Source organism: Carcharodon carcharias, chromosome 20 (genome assembly GCF_017639515.1).
Source record: "Carcharodon carcharias isolate sCarCar2 chromosome 20, sCarCar2.pri, whole genome shotgun sequence".
Classification (NCBI taxonomy): domain Eukaryota; kingdom Metazoa; phylum Chordata; class Chondrichthyes; order Lamniformes; family Lamnidae; genus Carcharodon; species Carcharodon carcharias.
In genome coordinates this window covers 46,124,543-46,140,655 of record NC_054486.1, presented here as the reverse complement: position 1 = coordinate 46,140,655, position 16,113 = coordinate 46,124,543, and the positions used below count along the sequence as shown (strand labels likewise).

The following is a 16,113-nucleotide window of genomic DNA, read 5'->3' as shown; positions in this document are numbered from 1 at the left end:
ATCTAATTTAGTTTTTTGCACGGAGATGTTCTGAACTCTTATCGTATTTTCTGTTAAGCAACCACTAGAGGGAGTAGGAGCTTTACTGTTCACAAATGATAGTTAAGTCTAATTTGGATTACAAAATGGATGCTCCATTGAATCATTAGAAATTTAAATCAGAGTTCTTTTGATTCATTGTGACTTGAACACTGCTAGCTCTGTGCAAGATCCAACCACTCTAGTCCTGTTTTCCAGCTTTCTCCCTGTACCTGATTTTTAAGTGTTCACCTTAGTCTTTTTTGTGAATGATTGCATTTCAACTGTCATAAAGTAATACACTTCATTTTCTAGTAAGCACTTATATGGGAAAAAAAATCATTTTAAGCTCTATGCTCTCTTATTACCATTCTGGTGACCAGTATAGGTAATAATTTACCTTCTATGCTCATACCCAATTCATGAATGTATGGAGAGTACAAGGTCCCAGCTTAAACCTCTCAGGAGGGACACTAACTCAATTTTGTCAATGAGCAACATATCATTTACACCTGTGACTGACAGCATATCTGTTCAATTATCAAAATAGTCTGCTTCCACCTCTGTAGCATTGCCTGTGTCCACTTCAACTCATCTGCAGAAAGCCTCACTAATGCCTTTATCGTCTAGACTTGACAGGACAGTGATCTCCTGGCTGGTGTCTCACTTTCCACCCTCTATAAATTTGAACTGATCCAAACCTCTACTCCATACCTAATTTGTACAACATCCAGTTCATCCTGAGCTAGCTGACATGCATTGGTTATTGGACCAGCAAAGTCTTATTTTTTTAAAAACTAATACTCATTGCTCCTTATTTCCTAATTCACCTCTCCTCCCCCAATGGCCTCGCACTTGTCTCCCTATCTCTGCACCCCTTTCGTTTGTTGATGGGATGGATGTGAGCATCACTGACAAGACGAACATTGATCAGGGATGTGCTTTTTGTTTTTACTGGATTTCACATTTTTTGCTTTTGCCAGCCCTTTTTTTTAATAAATGACTTTTAGCTTTCTGCCTCCCCCCCGCAGCAAACTTTAATTAACAGACCAGGGGTGAGAAATTCCTAGTGTTTGGTGGATCTCTGACATTGGCATTTTGGAAATCTCCCATCTGAATATAGGTTCTGACCTTCGGGGTTGGTACGAGGTTTAAAAAAAAATTCCAACTCTGCTGTCAGTCAGCAAGAGCGGGAACTGACTGCCAAGCTGTGATTGAAGGAGTAGGCAGTACGGGAGAGAAGGAATCGCTCCTTCAGTCTCAGATTCTGTGTCTCCAAGGCTGGATGCTCCAGCTCCTCCAGTCACTCATTCCCTCCCTTGTGCTCTTGCTTCTCCAGAGATACAATCTATGATTTGAGGAGCAATAGGATAGGAGGGAGGGGATCTGTGATTGGAGGAGCTGGTGCCGTTGTTCTGGCCAGTCCCGCGGTTGCCATGCAGGAGACTTTTGTCTGCACCGTCACCAATCCTTCAACTTCTTGGAGACCAAGGAGAAGAATCTGAAAATGCGAGAGGAGGGAGTTTCCACCAGGAGCAGAGGGTGTTTGTTCCCAACTCTCCTCGGTACCTACTCCCAAAATACCAAACCTGGCTGTCCTCCCACATCAGACGGGACACAGTACTGGCTTAGCCTATGTGGGACTGACCCCCCCCCCCCCCCAGAGGTGGCTCACTCCTTTCCTTGGCAGTGCGGATCCAAGTGGCGCTGGCCAAGGAGAGCTGAGCCGCCCAATGGCAGTGACAAGCTGAGTTTGGGCAATGTGGGGAAACTCGGGTGAGAGGGTGGAAAATGAGCTGGGGTATGAGTGAATGGGTCTGGGCAGGGAGGGAGGGAAAGGTTGCGTGAGGAGGAATGGCATGTGTGGAAGGCTGAGTGGGAAGGGAGGGCATTTATGAGTGAGGGAGGTAGGGAAGGGGTTTGGGGAAGAGGTTATTTCTTCAAATGCTGCTGAAATAATGCATTGGAGAGCCCCACTTGAAAGAAAATATTTTAAAAAGTCTCCACACTGTCCCCCCTGCTTGGCCGCTACTGTCCCTCACAGGGCTCACCATTTTCAGGTTTTTTTTCTGACCCAGTCACATCTCTGATTTATTGCCTGTTCCTGATTGTCCTTGAAAGTGGTGGTTAACCACCTTCAGCTGGTGCCATCCACGTAGTGTTGGGACACCCACAGTGCTGTTCGGTCGTTCCAGGATGGTGACCCAGTTATTATGAAGAAATGGAAACCAATTTCCATGTTGTCATGGTGCATGACTTTGAGGTGATGTTGTTCCTGTGTTCCTGCTGCCCCTGTCCTTCTAGGTGGTACAAATTATGTGTTTTGGAAGTGTTATCAAAGAAGTCTTAGCAAGTTGCTGCACAGCATCTTGTAGAAGGCACACATTGCCAATGGTTGCTGGTGATGAAGGAAAATAATGCTTAAGGTGGTGGATGGGGTGTCCAGGAAATGGGCTGCTTTGGTCTGCATGATGTCGAGCTTCTTTAGTGTTGGAGCTGCACTCATCCAGGCAAGTGGATAGCATTCCCTCATGCTCCTGACTTGTAGATAAGTAGGCTTTGGGAAGTCAGGTGAGTTATTCACCACAGAATTTCCAGTCTCTGACTTGCTCTTGTGCCCACTGTATTTATATGGCTGGTGCCCCAGTTATGTTCCTGGCCAATGGTAACCTCCCCGTCCCCTGATGTTGATTGGGGATACTGTGATTCTAATCCCGTTGAAAGTTAAGGGGAGGTGAATTGACTGTTCCTTGCTGCAGATCATCATTGTCCTGCATTTGTGTGGCGTGAATATTACTTTCCACTCATCACTGCTCTTGCCACTGAATACCGTGCAATTATCAGCAAACTTCCCTACTTTTGACCTTATGATGGAGAGAAGATTGTTGAAGAAGCTGCTGAAGATGGTTGGACCCAAGAACCTGTTCTGAGGAACGTGCAGCTATGTCCTGTGGTGGTTGGCCTCCAATAATCACGTCATCTTTGTGCTAAGCACAACTCTTGCTAGTGGAAAGTCCCCCTCCCCCCTTCCCAGCCCCTGCCATTCCATTGACTTCAGTTTTGTTAGGACTCTTTGATACCACACTCTGAAATTATGTCTATTGTCAAGGGCAGTAACTCTACTCAGTACAATTCTGCTGCAATTCGGTTTTCTTCATCCATGTTTGGACTAAGGCTGTAATGAGGCCTGGAGCTGAGCATTGGTGAGCAGATTATTTGCAACCTGATAGCACTGTCTGACACCTTCTGTCACAGAGTAGAGTGATTGGATGGTGATTGTCTGGATTAGATAATTTTCTGGGTTTTTTTTCTGGTGAACATGTACCTGGGCGCACTCCAACTTTCAGTTAAAACTGCGGATGCTAGAAATCCAAAACAAAAACAATGTGAGTTATTCACCACAGAATTTCCAGTCTCTGACTTGCTCTTGTAGCCACAGTATTTATATGGCTGGTGCCCCAGTTATGTTCCTGGCCAATGGTAACCCAACTGTCTTCCCCCCCCAGTGTTGATTGGGGATACTGTGATTCTAATCCCATTGCTGTCCTATACTCATTAAATCAATGATTATGCCCAGGTTTGATGGTAATGGTAGTGTGTGGGAAATGCTGGAGCATAAGATTATATTGTGGTGGAATAAAATTTTGCCCTTGGGCCACATGTCTCACTGGCTCTCAGTTTCGAGTTACTCGATCCGTTCCAAATCTCCCGTTCATTTTGGTGGGTGTGCCTGATCCTGTGTCAGTGCCTGATGGTCAGTCTAGTTTGATTATTAATGGCTTGATAGGCCATTTCAGACACATTCAAAAGTCAACCACAGTGCTGTATGTCTGGAGTCACATTTGGACCAAGTAAGGATGGCAAATTTCCTTCGCTTGGATGTTAATGCTAGATGAGTTTTTATAATCTGTAGGTTTGTGGTGACCATTACTGACGCTTAACTTCTTTATTCCAGATTTATTTAATTGACAATTTAAGTTCTCCAACTACCATGGTGGGATCTGGACTCCGGACCCCATGAAGTCTCATGGCATCAGGTCAAACATGGGCATGGACACCACCTGCTGATTGCCACATACCTCCTTCCCTCAGCTGACAAATCAGTACTCCTCTATATTGAACACCACTTGGAGGAAGCACTGAGGGTGGCAAGGGTGCAGAATATAGTCTGGGTTGGGGACTTCAATGTCCATCCCCAAGAGTGGCTCGGCAGTACCACTATTGACCAAGCTGGCTGGGTCCTAAAGGACATAGCTGCTAGACTGGGTCTGTGGCAGGTGGTGAAGTAACCAACAAGAGGGAAAAACATACTTGCTCTCATCCTCACCAATCTGCCTGCCACAGATGCATCTGTCCATGGCCATATTGGTAGGAGTGACCACCACACAATTGTTGTGGAGACGAAGTCCCACCCTCACATTTAGGATACCCTAGTGTGGCATTACCACCATGCTAAATGGGATAGATTTCGAACAGATCTAGCAATACAAGACTGGGTCTCCATGGGGTGATGTGGGCCATCATCAGCAGCAGAATTGTTCTTGAACACAATCTGTAACCACGTGGCCTGGTATATCGCCCAATCCACCATTACCATCAAACCAGAGGATCAACCTTGGTTCAATATAGAGTGCAGGAGGAACAGCACCAGGCATATGTAACAATGAGGTGTCAACCTGGTGAAGCTATAACATGGCTACTTGCGTGCCAAACAGCATAAGCAGCAAGTGATAGACAGATTTAAGTGATCCCACAACCAACAGATCAGATCTAAGTTACGCAGTCCTGCCACATCCAGTCGTGAATGATGGTGGACAATTAAACAACTCACTGGCTCCACAAATATCCCCATCCTCAATGATGGGGAAGCCCAGCACATCTGTGCAAAAGATAAGGCTGAAGCATTTGCTACGTTCTACAGCTAGAAGTGCCAAGTGGATGATCCATCTCTGCCTCCTCTGGAGGTCCCCAGCCTCACAGATGGCAGTCTTCAGCCAATTCAATTCACTCCATGTGATATCACGAAACAGCTGAAGACACTGGATAATGCAAAGGCTTTGGGCCATGACAATATTCCAGCAATAGTACTGAAGACTTGTGCTCCAGAACTTGCCATGCCTCTACCCAACCTGTTCCGGTACAGCTACAACACTGGCATCTAACCAGCTATGTGGAAAATTGCCCAGATATGTCCTGTACACCAAAAGCAGGATAAATCCAACCTGGCCAATTACTGCCCCATCAGTCTACTCTGCCATCAGTAAAATAATGGAAGGGATCATCAGTGCTATCAAGTGACACTTGCTCAGCAATAACCTGCTCACTGACGCCCAGTTTGGGTTCTGCCAGAGCCACTCAGCTCCTGATCTCATTGCAGCCTTGGTTCAAACATGGACAAAAGAGCTGAACTCCTGAAGTAAGGTGAGAGTGACTGCCCTTAACATCAAGGCAGTATTTGACTGGCATCAAGGGGACATCAAGCAAAACTAGAGTCAATGGGAATCAGGGGGAAAAACCTTCTCCTGGTTGGAGTCCTACCTAGCACATAGGAGGATGGTTGTGTTCCGTCATCTCAGCTCCAGGACATCAATGCTGGAGTTCCTCAGGGTAGTGTCCTAAGTCCAACCATTTTCAGCTGTTTCATTGATGACCTTCCTTCCATAAGGTCAGAAGTGGGGATGTTCGCTGATGATTGCACAATGTTCAACACCATTTGCGACTCCTCAGATACTGAAGCAGTCCATGTCCAAACGCAGCAAGATCCGGACAATATCCACGCATGGGTTGACAAGTAGCAAGTAAGATTCATGCCACATGAGTGCCAGGCAATGACCATCTCCCAAAAAGAGAGAATCTAACCATTGCCCCTTGATGTTCAATGGCATTACCGTCATTGGATCCCCCACTATCAACATCCTGGGAGTTAGCATTGACCAGAAACTGAACTGGACTAGCCATATAAATTCTGTGGCTACAAGAGCAGGTCAGGGGCTAGGAATCCTGCGATGAGTAACCCACCTGACTCCCCAAAGCCTGTCCACCATCTACAAGGCAGAAGTCAGGAGTGCGATGGAATACTTCCCACTTGCCTGGATGAGTGCAGCTCCCACAACACTCAAGAAGCTTGACACCTTCCAAGGTAAAGTGGCCCGCTTAATTGGCACCACATCCAAAAACGTTCACTCCCTCCAGCACCGATGCACAGTAGCAGCAGTGTGTGCTATCTAAAAGATGCACTGCAGGAATTCACCAAGGCTGCTTTGGCAGCACCTTCCAAACCCACTACCGTCTAGAAGGACAAGGGCAGCAGATAGATGGGAACACCGCCACCTGTGAAGTTCCCCTCCAAGCCACTCACCATCTTGACTTGGAAATATATCGCTGTTTCTTCACTGTTGCTGGGTCAAAATCCTGGTACTCCCTCCCTAACTGCACCGTGGGTGTACCTAACATATGGACTGTAGTGGTTCAAGAAGGCAGCTCACCACCGCCTTCTGAAGGGCAACTAGGGATGGGCAATAAATGCTGGCCCAGCCATCGAAGCCCACATCCTGTGAATGAATTAAAAAAAGGATCATCAGTCCAGGCCCCTGGTTTACTAGTCTAGTGATCTAACCACTATACAGTCATACAACCCTGCAAGGTATCTATGCTCCCTTCTGTATCCCTGATTTTATTAATTGTGGCATCAGTTGCTAAGCTCTTAGCTCTGGAATGCCCTTGCTACAATTTTCCACTTGGGCCTTTCTTTCCTCCTTCAAGTCACTCCATAAGATCTACTTGTGACCAAACTTTGGTCATCTGCCCCGTGTCTCCTGATGATGTGTATCAGTATCCAATTTTGTTAGCTCCTGTGCAGAGTTTTAGGACATTTTGCTGCTTTAAAGATTCTGTATAAAATGCAAGTGATTATTGTCTTACCCTTGACACCAAGGACCTTCTGAGTTTATTTTGTGACACTTAATGTCTTTGCAAGTCCAAATACATTCTATTTGTGCATTATTTTGCCTGAACTGTTTAGTGATTCTTCCCTTCTTTCTCCTCCCCCTCCTCAGCTCCGAAGAATTTGGTAATTTTTTTTCTATCAAAGTTAAATCTTCATAAATCCACATTGACTGTCCTTGATATGCCCATTGGAAGGAGACTGATTTATTAATTGCAATGTTTGAGGACCAATTACATTGCCTGAAGTGTTTGCTTTCGGATGAGTTCAAATTATTTTTTGCAAACAGCTGTTCTCCATCTTTAAAACCATTGTGGATGTTTGAGATTTGTTAATGTTGATACTGAATAATATTATAAATATGCCAATATTGTACTTAGATTATTTTGTTTTATTTTCAGTCTTCAACAGTTGATAAGTACAAGCTTTCAGAGCAGAATTTCTCCCATTTGTTCCCGGATGATCCATCGACATTTATTTTCAGTCCTACTAACAGAGGTCGGGGAAGGACTCACAAGAATCGTTCTTCATTAGCAAACGTAAGTAGAAAGTAATCTATTTTTGCATGCCAGATAATTATCAAGCTCAACTTCTGTAATATGTTTCTACATATTTGAACCTGTGGCTCAGTTGGTAACATTCTCACGAGTCACAGAGTTCTAGGTTCATGTTCCACTCCAGGGCTTGATCCTTGAGCAAAAATGTCAAGGTTGACACTTCAGAGCAGTACTGAGGGAACACTGCACTATCAGAGGTGGATCAGACTTTGGATGAGGCTTTAAAAACTAGCGCTGTCTGTCTGCTCAAGTGGATGTTAAAGATTTTGTTGCTATTTCAAAGAAGAGCAGGGAAGTTATACCTGGGCCCATAGCTTCTGATCTCTGGTGTGTTGTACCTGGGTGGGTGGGTGAAGTGGGGGGACGGGGAGGGTGAGAGTGTTGCAGAATGGGCGAGAAAAGTGCAGTTGCATTTATGTAAGTAACTCGGAGTGGAGTGGCAATCTGACTATGATTGCCACTCCACAGAAGTTGTGGCACCATCCACCCCCAAAGCTACATTTATCCCTCAAGCAGTATCGCAAATACAGATTATCTGGTCATTATTACATTGCTGTTTGTGGGAATTTGCTGTGCTCAAATTAGCTGTTGCAATTCTACATTACAATAGTTACAATGCTTAGTGTTTCATTAACTGTAAAGGGTTTTGAGACAAAGGTGCTATATAAATGCAAATGTTTGTTGTTAGAACCCTGAGAATACAGTATTGCATTTGCTTAAACAGGAGTCATTTGGGATAAGATTGGGCAACAGAGCCTGGATTTCTGCTGTTTAATTTGTAAATCATACATCGAAACGTACAAAATACATTTGGAATATCTAATTTTTCAGTGCATTCAGTTCAAATTTAATTGGATTAGGTACGATTTTTTTAGCAATTAGTTTCCATAAAATTCTAAGCAATTGTTGTTTTGGGTCAGCTGTAATACAACAACTTTGAGTATTGCTGAAAAAAGAGGCATGTTGTCACAGCTTTTCGTCTTGCATTCATCAGGACAATTGCACGAATACTAAATTTCAAATGGAATAGCAATGTACATTGCATGAGAAAAGGGTGCTGATTGGTTGACAAGTGGGCTATGGTCGAGGACTATATGAGGGAACAGTTATCCACGAAGCTTTTGTTTAAATTCAAACCAGGCAAATCGACGGATTGGTCGAGGTGTTGTCAAGGGGAATGAACTAAGGAACACTTGTCCCCTAAGCTTTTTTTAGTTGAAAAAGCCACAGTGCCTGGGCATATTCTTTCTGTTTGCAAAGGACGGCCCTGCATATGAATATTTGTAGCTTCTCGTACGTGTAAGTGAGCCACATTCCGAGCCAGACAATTAATCTTAATTGGTTGTTAGTGTAATTCTTGGCACAATCGATTTCATTTAGTAAGTGTTATCCAATCGTGAAATCACATCTAATGCTGTAAGTTTTGCTAGCACGGGCTGGTTGAGTATGGTTAGAACTCTGTTGCAAGCACCTGAAGGGACGTGCTGTTTGATTCAATCCACCAGCATTTGGGCATAAGGTATTTCACATCACACCAGCACTGAAAAACATGCACCACATTGCTTATTTGTGTGGTACACAGTGCCTTTTTGGCTTGACATCCTGTTAGGATCCTGAAGAGTAACACTTGTGTTACTACACAGTAGCAACATGGTACAGCTAGCTTCATCTGATGATTACATTTTTGAGACACCCTGCCCTTCTAGGGTAATCTGAGGTAGACGCTGCACTTTTAGGATTGAAAGTGGTGGCCTTAGACTCATCTGATCAGGGTAACCATTATCCCTCAGAATAGCTTTGATATGTCCTATTTCAGCATCGAGCTTGCACAGTGAACAAACAGCTCGGTTCCTGTTTACAAGGTTGCCGATAAGGCCAAACTTATAGTGAGTAGAGCTGCAGGAATCCCAATGCATATATTAACCAGTGAAGGTAGGCTTGCGGTAGACAGTAGTAGAGAAACCATTGGCAAATTTCTCAACCAGCATGTCAAGGAAAGGGAACTCATTGACTGCTCCATTTCAAAGGCGACTTTGAGTGTGGGATGGAGCCCACTAAGATACCCAAGAGAATTCTTGCATGCAGCTGCACATTCAAATATAGCAAACATATCGTCTACATATTGGGAACATGCAAGAGGTAAGAGGTTCGGGGTTATTGAATCAAAGACTAGTTTCTCATGGAAAGACAAAAATGTTAGCGAGACCTGGGCCAGGAGGGGACCCCAAGGCAACACCATTTATTTGGGCGTACAAAGGGACTGAAGTAGTCATCTTAGCAAGCACGACATATTGACAAAATGCGTACAAATTTGTATCCATTGGACCCACTGCTACGCTTGACCGCACAACCCTGCTTGAGAGCAAGTTGCGGAAACGTTTGTTAGACTTGTGTAACAGTTAACTGTCTTGTGTGTATGTGATCGGATTCGTCCTCGGCTCACTGAGCCCATATGTGTATGGGCTGCCCAAGGCGCACAAAACGCATGTCCCTTTATGCCCTATTTTATCTATGACCGATTCTACACAACATGAATTGGCCAAATGGTTGAGCCAGTTGCTGCAATCAGTTTTGAGCAAGTTTTTCCACATACAGTAAAAGATTCCTTCTCCTTCACGAAGACTATACAAGACTTGCATATCGATGGCAACGCTATGTCCATATGCTTGTTTGACATTGCTAGCCTCTTCATTAATGTGCCACGCAAGGAAGCAATAAACATTTGCACTGCATAACTATATCATGGCAATCTAGGTGCACTGCAATTGTCCCAATCTGTGGTTGTTGAACTTATGGACTTGGCAAGTAATGCCGTTGAGTTCAATTTCAACAACACCATCTATGCCCACGTAGATGGTGTTGCCATGGTATCCTCTGTGGGCCCTGAACACACACTCTCTTTTGTCAGTTTCCACAAGAAACGTGTTTTCGATGGAATGACCCCTATCCCTTGCATATTTCCAATACATAGATGATACGTTTGCTACATTTGAATTTGCTGCTGCGTGTAAGAATTTCCTTAGATACCTTTAATGGGCTCCATCCCAGGCTCAAATTCACCTTCGAAATGGATCAATGAACGAGTTCCCTTTCCTTGACATGCTAGTTGAGAAATCTGCTAATGGTTCTCAACTACCGTCTACCGCAAGCCTACCTTCACTGGTCGACACGCGCTGGGATTCTTGCAGCTCCATACACTAACATTGGCCTTATTGGCAATCTTGTAAATAGGGCCCGAGCCATTTGCTCACCATTCAAGCTTGATGGTGAAATCAGAGCTATCCTGCGGTATAATGGTTACCCCGATCAGATCATTGCTCGCTGTGTATTGCACAAACTCACAAAGGGACCTAAGAACGCCATTTTCAATCCTGAAAAGTGACCAGTCGACTTCATTACTCTGTAAAGGTGACGTGTCTCACATTTGAGCAATAGGTGAAGCTAGCAATTTCACACTGCTGCTGTGCAGCAGCGACACAAGTGGTGTTCGCCATTAACACGATGCTGCTGTCAAGCCAAAAACAACCACACAAATGAGTAATGTGGTTCGGAATTTCAGTGCCAGTATGATGCCAGGTTCGTCGGCTGTATGTCTTAATGACAGGCGGATCGTATTAAACTGCACTTCACTTCAGCTATTTGCAACAGGCAGAGTACTGACTGCGCTCAACCTGTCTGTGCTTGCAAATATCAGAACATTGAATCACATCTAATGTTGGATGCTGTGTTTGGACAACACTTTGTAATTTTTAGCACAAATCGGGATTTTTGCTAACGACCAATTTAAGATTAATAGTCGGGCTTGGAATGTGGCTCACTTGTGTACTAGAAGCTACGTATATTCATATTCAGGGCCCTGTTCTTTGAAAACAGAATATGTCCAGACATTGCTTCTTTCAACTTAAAGAAGTTTGGTGGACAACTGCTCCCTGGTGCACTACCCTTGGCAATGCCTCAACCAGTTGGAGTTTGCTTGTCAACCAATCGCATTCTTTTCTCATGCAGTACAAATTGCTTTTACTTTTGAAATTTGTTATTCTTGTGATTCAGCCCTGATGATTGCAAGTCAAAAGGCTTCAGCATTTTTTCTGTAGCAATACTGAAGTTCTGTACTACCAAGTGACTATTTACAACAACCTTAGTAATTCTTATGGTACAAAGCATGTCTGAATCATGTGTAAGTTCACGTAAGTTAACATGCATGAGTTAGAAATGATCTAATTTAAGTCTTAGTCTGTTCACTTGGGCTGTACAGTAAGTATGCAGGGTATTGGGTAACTATATGTCTATTTCATTCAATTTGTGAAATTCCTCCATAATATCAATATGGCAAAAATAATTTTGTCTATTGACCCAGAAAACCTGTATTTGTTTTTGTTCTGCAAACGAGAAAAGTCTGGCTACGGCAGTTTCTGACTGCAGTTTGGCTTAACTGAATAGTTAGTTGAGAATGCAGTGACGTGGCCAGAACAGACTTAAATGTTTCAAGTGTGCTGTAATTGGTGTTTCCTCATGGACTTCTTTACTCTCCTCCTCCTTTATCTCTCACGTTATATCAGTTTCCTTTTTGTAATTTGGAAATACTTTTGGGATGGGCAATGAATACTGAACTAGCCAGCGACACCCACATCCAATGAAAGACATATATTAAAAAAAACTTGGTTGCTGCTGTTCAAAAGGTTTTCAGTTTGGGAATGAATATGAACTGGTTGATAGATGCACAAAAGTTGAATTTGGGGACAGAATGGGCATGCCCTATTTTCCCTCTTATCAACCTATGGAAAAATTCTGGCTCCAGACTCGCACTTGCTATGTTTTTAAAAAAAAATATTGGCAGCACAGAATATATTTCTAACTTTTAAAAGGTAAATCAAATTGATATATCAGCTAAACTAGTTCTTTTTTTTTAGTATCAGTCGGATAGTGCTACTGATGGGGAAGACATGTCAAAATATAGAAACAAATCCGCAAGAGAAATTGAAAAGATGCGCAGGCAAAAGGAAGAAATGAAAGCATCAGGTATGCTCTGCTTCACTTTGCACCTGATAGCAGACAGTGGCGTATTTCCAGAATTACTATCACTGCCACATGGTAATTTCCTATGAGAGAGCATGAATGCTGGGAGTTCAGCTTTGGATTCTATTTACCCTGCCTTCCCACTTGGGGAAATAGTGCAAATAGGTTGTTTTGCGTGATGGGCTAAATGTGAGGTTTGAAGGTTAAACGAGGCACTAAGAATGTATCATTAAGATGCACCTGAGATTGGGGAAAGGGCAGGAGTTGAATCAATTGACTTTGGTTTTGCCAGTATTAAGTTGATAAATGTTTTAACTTCCCTACAGGCATGATGATGTTGTAAGGCTACAGCTGAAAGCTGCCATAACTACATAATTTCTCCTTCATGTATGCTTACAGATAAATTTAACAGGGCATCAACTTTCAGATCAGATAGAGTCATAGGTGGAATCTGTAGTTACTCTAGCGGTAACAATGTCGTAAAGAAAGAAGCTATTGCAAGGCTTATGCTGCTATGTTGGACCTGAGAACAGTGGAATAGTGAGCAGACCGTGCCAATGATGTTGACCACTTAAGACAGGAAAATGAGCTGCTTAACATGTCAGTCTTTAAAGAGATTGAAGGCAGATGATGCATTGAGGTCATAAGTAGGATATCCATTTCCTAAGACACAAGGGTTTGTGGGCAGTGGAGTCCATGGTTCAAAGAGAGGCGTTAGATGTAGTTGATTGCCAGGCAAAGGATAGATTGGAGATGGAATGAGAGGTGGAAGAAATGGGGGGAGGGCGTAATAAGGACTTGATGACCACAGTTTTGAAGAGGGAAATGCATACATTTCTAAAATCAGCCAAGAATATCTCAAAATTGTGCTATTTCATTTTAGTATTTTTAAAATGAAGTTTCCTACAGTGTTAGCTGTTCTTATATTTTACTGAAAGCAAAAAGAAGGAAAGAAGAGGAACTAGCAAATGAGTTAAAGAAAAGAAAGGAGGTGTTGGAAGCTAAAAAGAAAGAAAAAGAAGACAAAGAAAAGAAAAAAGAAGAACTAAAGAAAATATTGGAAGAAGAGAAAATGAAAAGGAAAGAAGAAAAGGAACGTCTAAAGTTGGAGAAAGAGAAGGTAATGGGTAAAACCTGCAGAAAATGTGCAAGATGCAGTCCAGCTCCAAAACTTTCTTGCTCAGTTTAAAATATTTTTGGGAGTCGGCAATACGTGGGTTGCACTTAGGCAGTGCTGTACACCTTTGCCATTTTTCCATTTAATAGGCATAATATATTTGCATTGTTAATTTCTTCATCTGAATTTATGTGCAGTGAGAGACTGGTATGATTTTTTTTGTCAAACTCTGAGGGGAAATTAGGTGAAGGTTATATTTTCTCGTTTGCCAGAAATAATTTAATTCAAAATGGTGTGTGCCAGAAATAATCGTATTTAAAAATGGAAACTATGCTCCATTTATATGTAGAGTTATTATGGAAGACAGATTATAGAAGGTTTTTCTACATATGTTATGAATCATTGATGTATTTTCATTGGAACAATCTAACTAGGAAAGGGAAAAACTACGAGAAGAAAAGAGGAAATATGCAGAATATCTTAAAGAATGGAATAAGCCCCGTGAAGATATGGAATGCGAGGACTTGAAGGTACCCTTGTAATTTTAAACTTTCTAGTAGTTTTGTATATCCCTCGATAATAGATTTTGAAAATCCTTGAGTTGGCAATAACTAGCTCATCCACTCATTCACCACTGACACAGTGGCAACAGTGTGTACCATCTACAAGATGCACTGCAGGAACTCACCAAGGCCCCTGAGGCAGCACCTTCCATACCCATGTCTACTACATCTAGAAGGATAAGGGCAGCAGAACCACCCTAACAGCAATATGGATGTATATACACCACGGACTGCAGCGGTTCAAGTAGGCAGCTTACCACCACGTCCTCAAGGGCAATTGAGGATGGTCGATCAGTGCTGGCCTAGCCAGCAATGCCCACTTCCTGTAAATGAGTTTTTTTTTAAAAAAAATGTTCTTAGTCCCTCCAGAAGATGGTGCTCTTATCTCTTTCAAAGCATTACAAGCACCATTGCTTGCTTCAACCTCTTACAACAAGCACAGCTTTAATGCAGATCATTGATTCTGGCTCATCATGAGCCACTTCATGGGAAAATATTAAATTTCTTGCAATTGTGTGTTTTCCCTGTACCACTTATTCCTGTACCATTATTTTTCTCTTGCTTTTGTGGTGTTAACAAGTACTTAAGTAGTTAATGCCTGATAACATGGAGTAAGATGACCATTTTATCTTCCTTGCCATTTAGTCTTTCCACCCCACAAGTCAGATAAATTAATTTAGTCATCTATCGTCAGATTTCCTCCTGTTTTTCCCCTACACCTCCTTTTCTCTCCATCCATCACCTTACTTCACATTCAGACAAATAATGATGTTGTGTCCAATATTTGCCTCGTCCATTTTATACTTTCTGCTGCTGTACTGTTAGTGCTCTGCTAACCTAGTTCTTTTCTGTCCTGCCCTGCTGCTCCTTTCAGTGCAACCTAGTACTCTTCAAATTTAAACTTTTGATAAGTTTGTGAAAATTAAACTTAGCAAGGAAGTGGAGTCCCCATCACTTAAAATGTCCAGGTTTAAAATGAACAGTCACTTGTATAAACCAAAAAGCAGAAAACAGTTATTCATTTGCAATAACATTAGTTTCAAAGCTGTGAATTACGCCACCTGATGTGCTCTTGTTTCGGGTAGATACGGCTGTATTTACTTATATTCACACCTCATTAAAGTACGTTGCATTTAATAATCAAGGTAGACCACTTCCCTTAAGCTCAGATAGCTTTGATAACTGCATTTGGCTTCTGGTTGTTTCTTTAACCACTACCTTTCATGTTAGTAATTCTTCCATTTTATTTACCTCCATTATATTTGATACTTGCTTTCTGACATCTGTCCCTTTTCCTCTTCCATTCAAATAATTGTTCCTCTCCATTTTGTTGTCCAAGCCAGCATTTGAAATCTGGCTTTCATGAGGAATTGTGGGTTCAATCCAACAACTCTTAAGTGCTGATGTTTGGAGCTTGTGAACCAGTGTTGGGAATTAAATTTTCAAGTCTTGGGTAGGGATGAGGATTGCCGTTTACTGTTAGTGTTTGAATCACTGTCTCTATTTTCCCCTTTTTTGTAAATTTTGTTTCCCTAATAAAATTGCCACATTTCCTTATAATATCACCATAACTCAAAATTTATGTTCCTTTTATAGCGGGCAAATCATGTTCATACAAATATGCCCTTTATAAGCAGTGAGGATTAAATGTTTAAACATGCTTGCTGGCATTAAATGGGTCCTGAGGGCAATGATGTGGAGGAGGGGAGACAATAGTAACTGGAGAGGTAAATGTGGAGGAAGACAATGAAATGTGGGTTGGGGGAGGGGTGTCAGGGCTGTTGGTGGATGAGGGATGCAAAAGAGACAGATATCCAGGCATTGGAATTGTGAACAAGAAAATAATATAGTTGAGCTGGCAAGGTGGGTGTGCAGCAGCAAGGAACTGGTGAGAATGTT

General features: G+C 42.5%; 1 protein-coding gene across 1 annotated transcript in view; it reads left to right on the top strand.

Annotated features, from left to right (window-relative positions):
- Positions 1-16,113, top strand: part of baz1a (bromodomain adjacent to zinc finger domain, 1A) — a 101,182-nt gene that overhangs the window by 12,645 nt on the left and 72,424 nt on the right. Inside the window, exons 7-10 of the mRNA XM_041214530.1 lie at positions 7,363-7,500; positions 12,429-12,537; positions 13,473-13,654; positions 14,086-14,181. Of these exons, the coding sequence (XP_041070464.1) occupies positions 7,363-7,500; positions 12,429-12,537; positions 13,473-13,654; positions 14,086-14,181 (525 nt within the window). The remainder of the gene's footprint in view (positions 1-7,362; positions 7,501-12,428; positions 12,538-13,472; positions 13,655-14,085; positions 14,182-16,113) is intronic.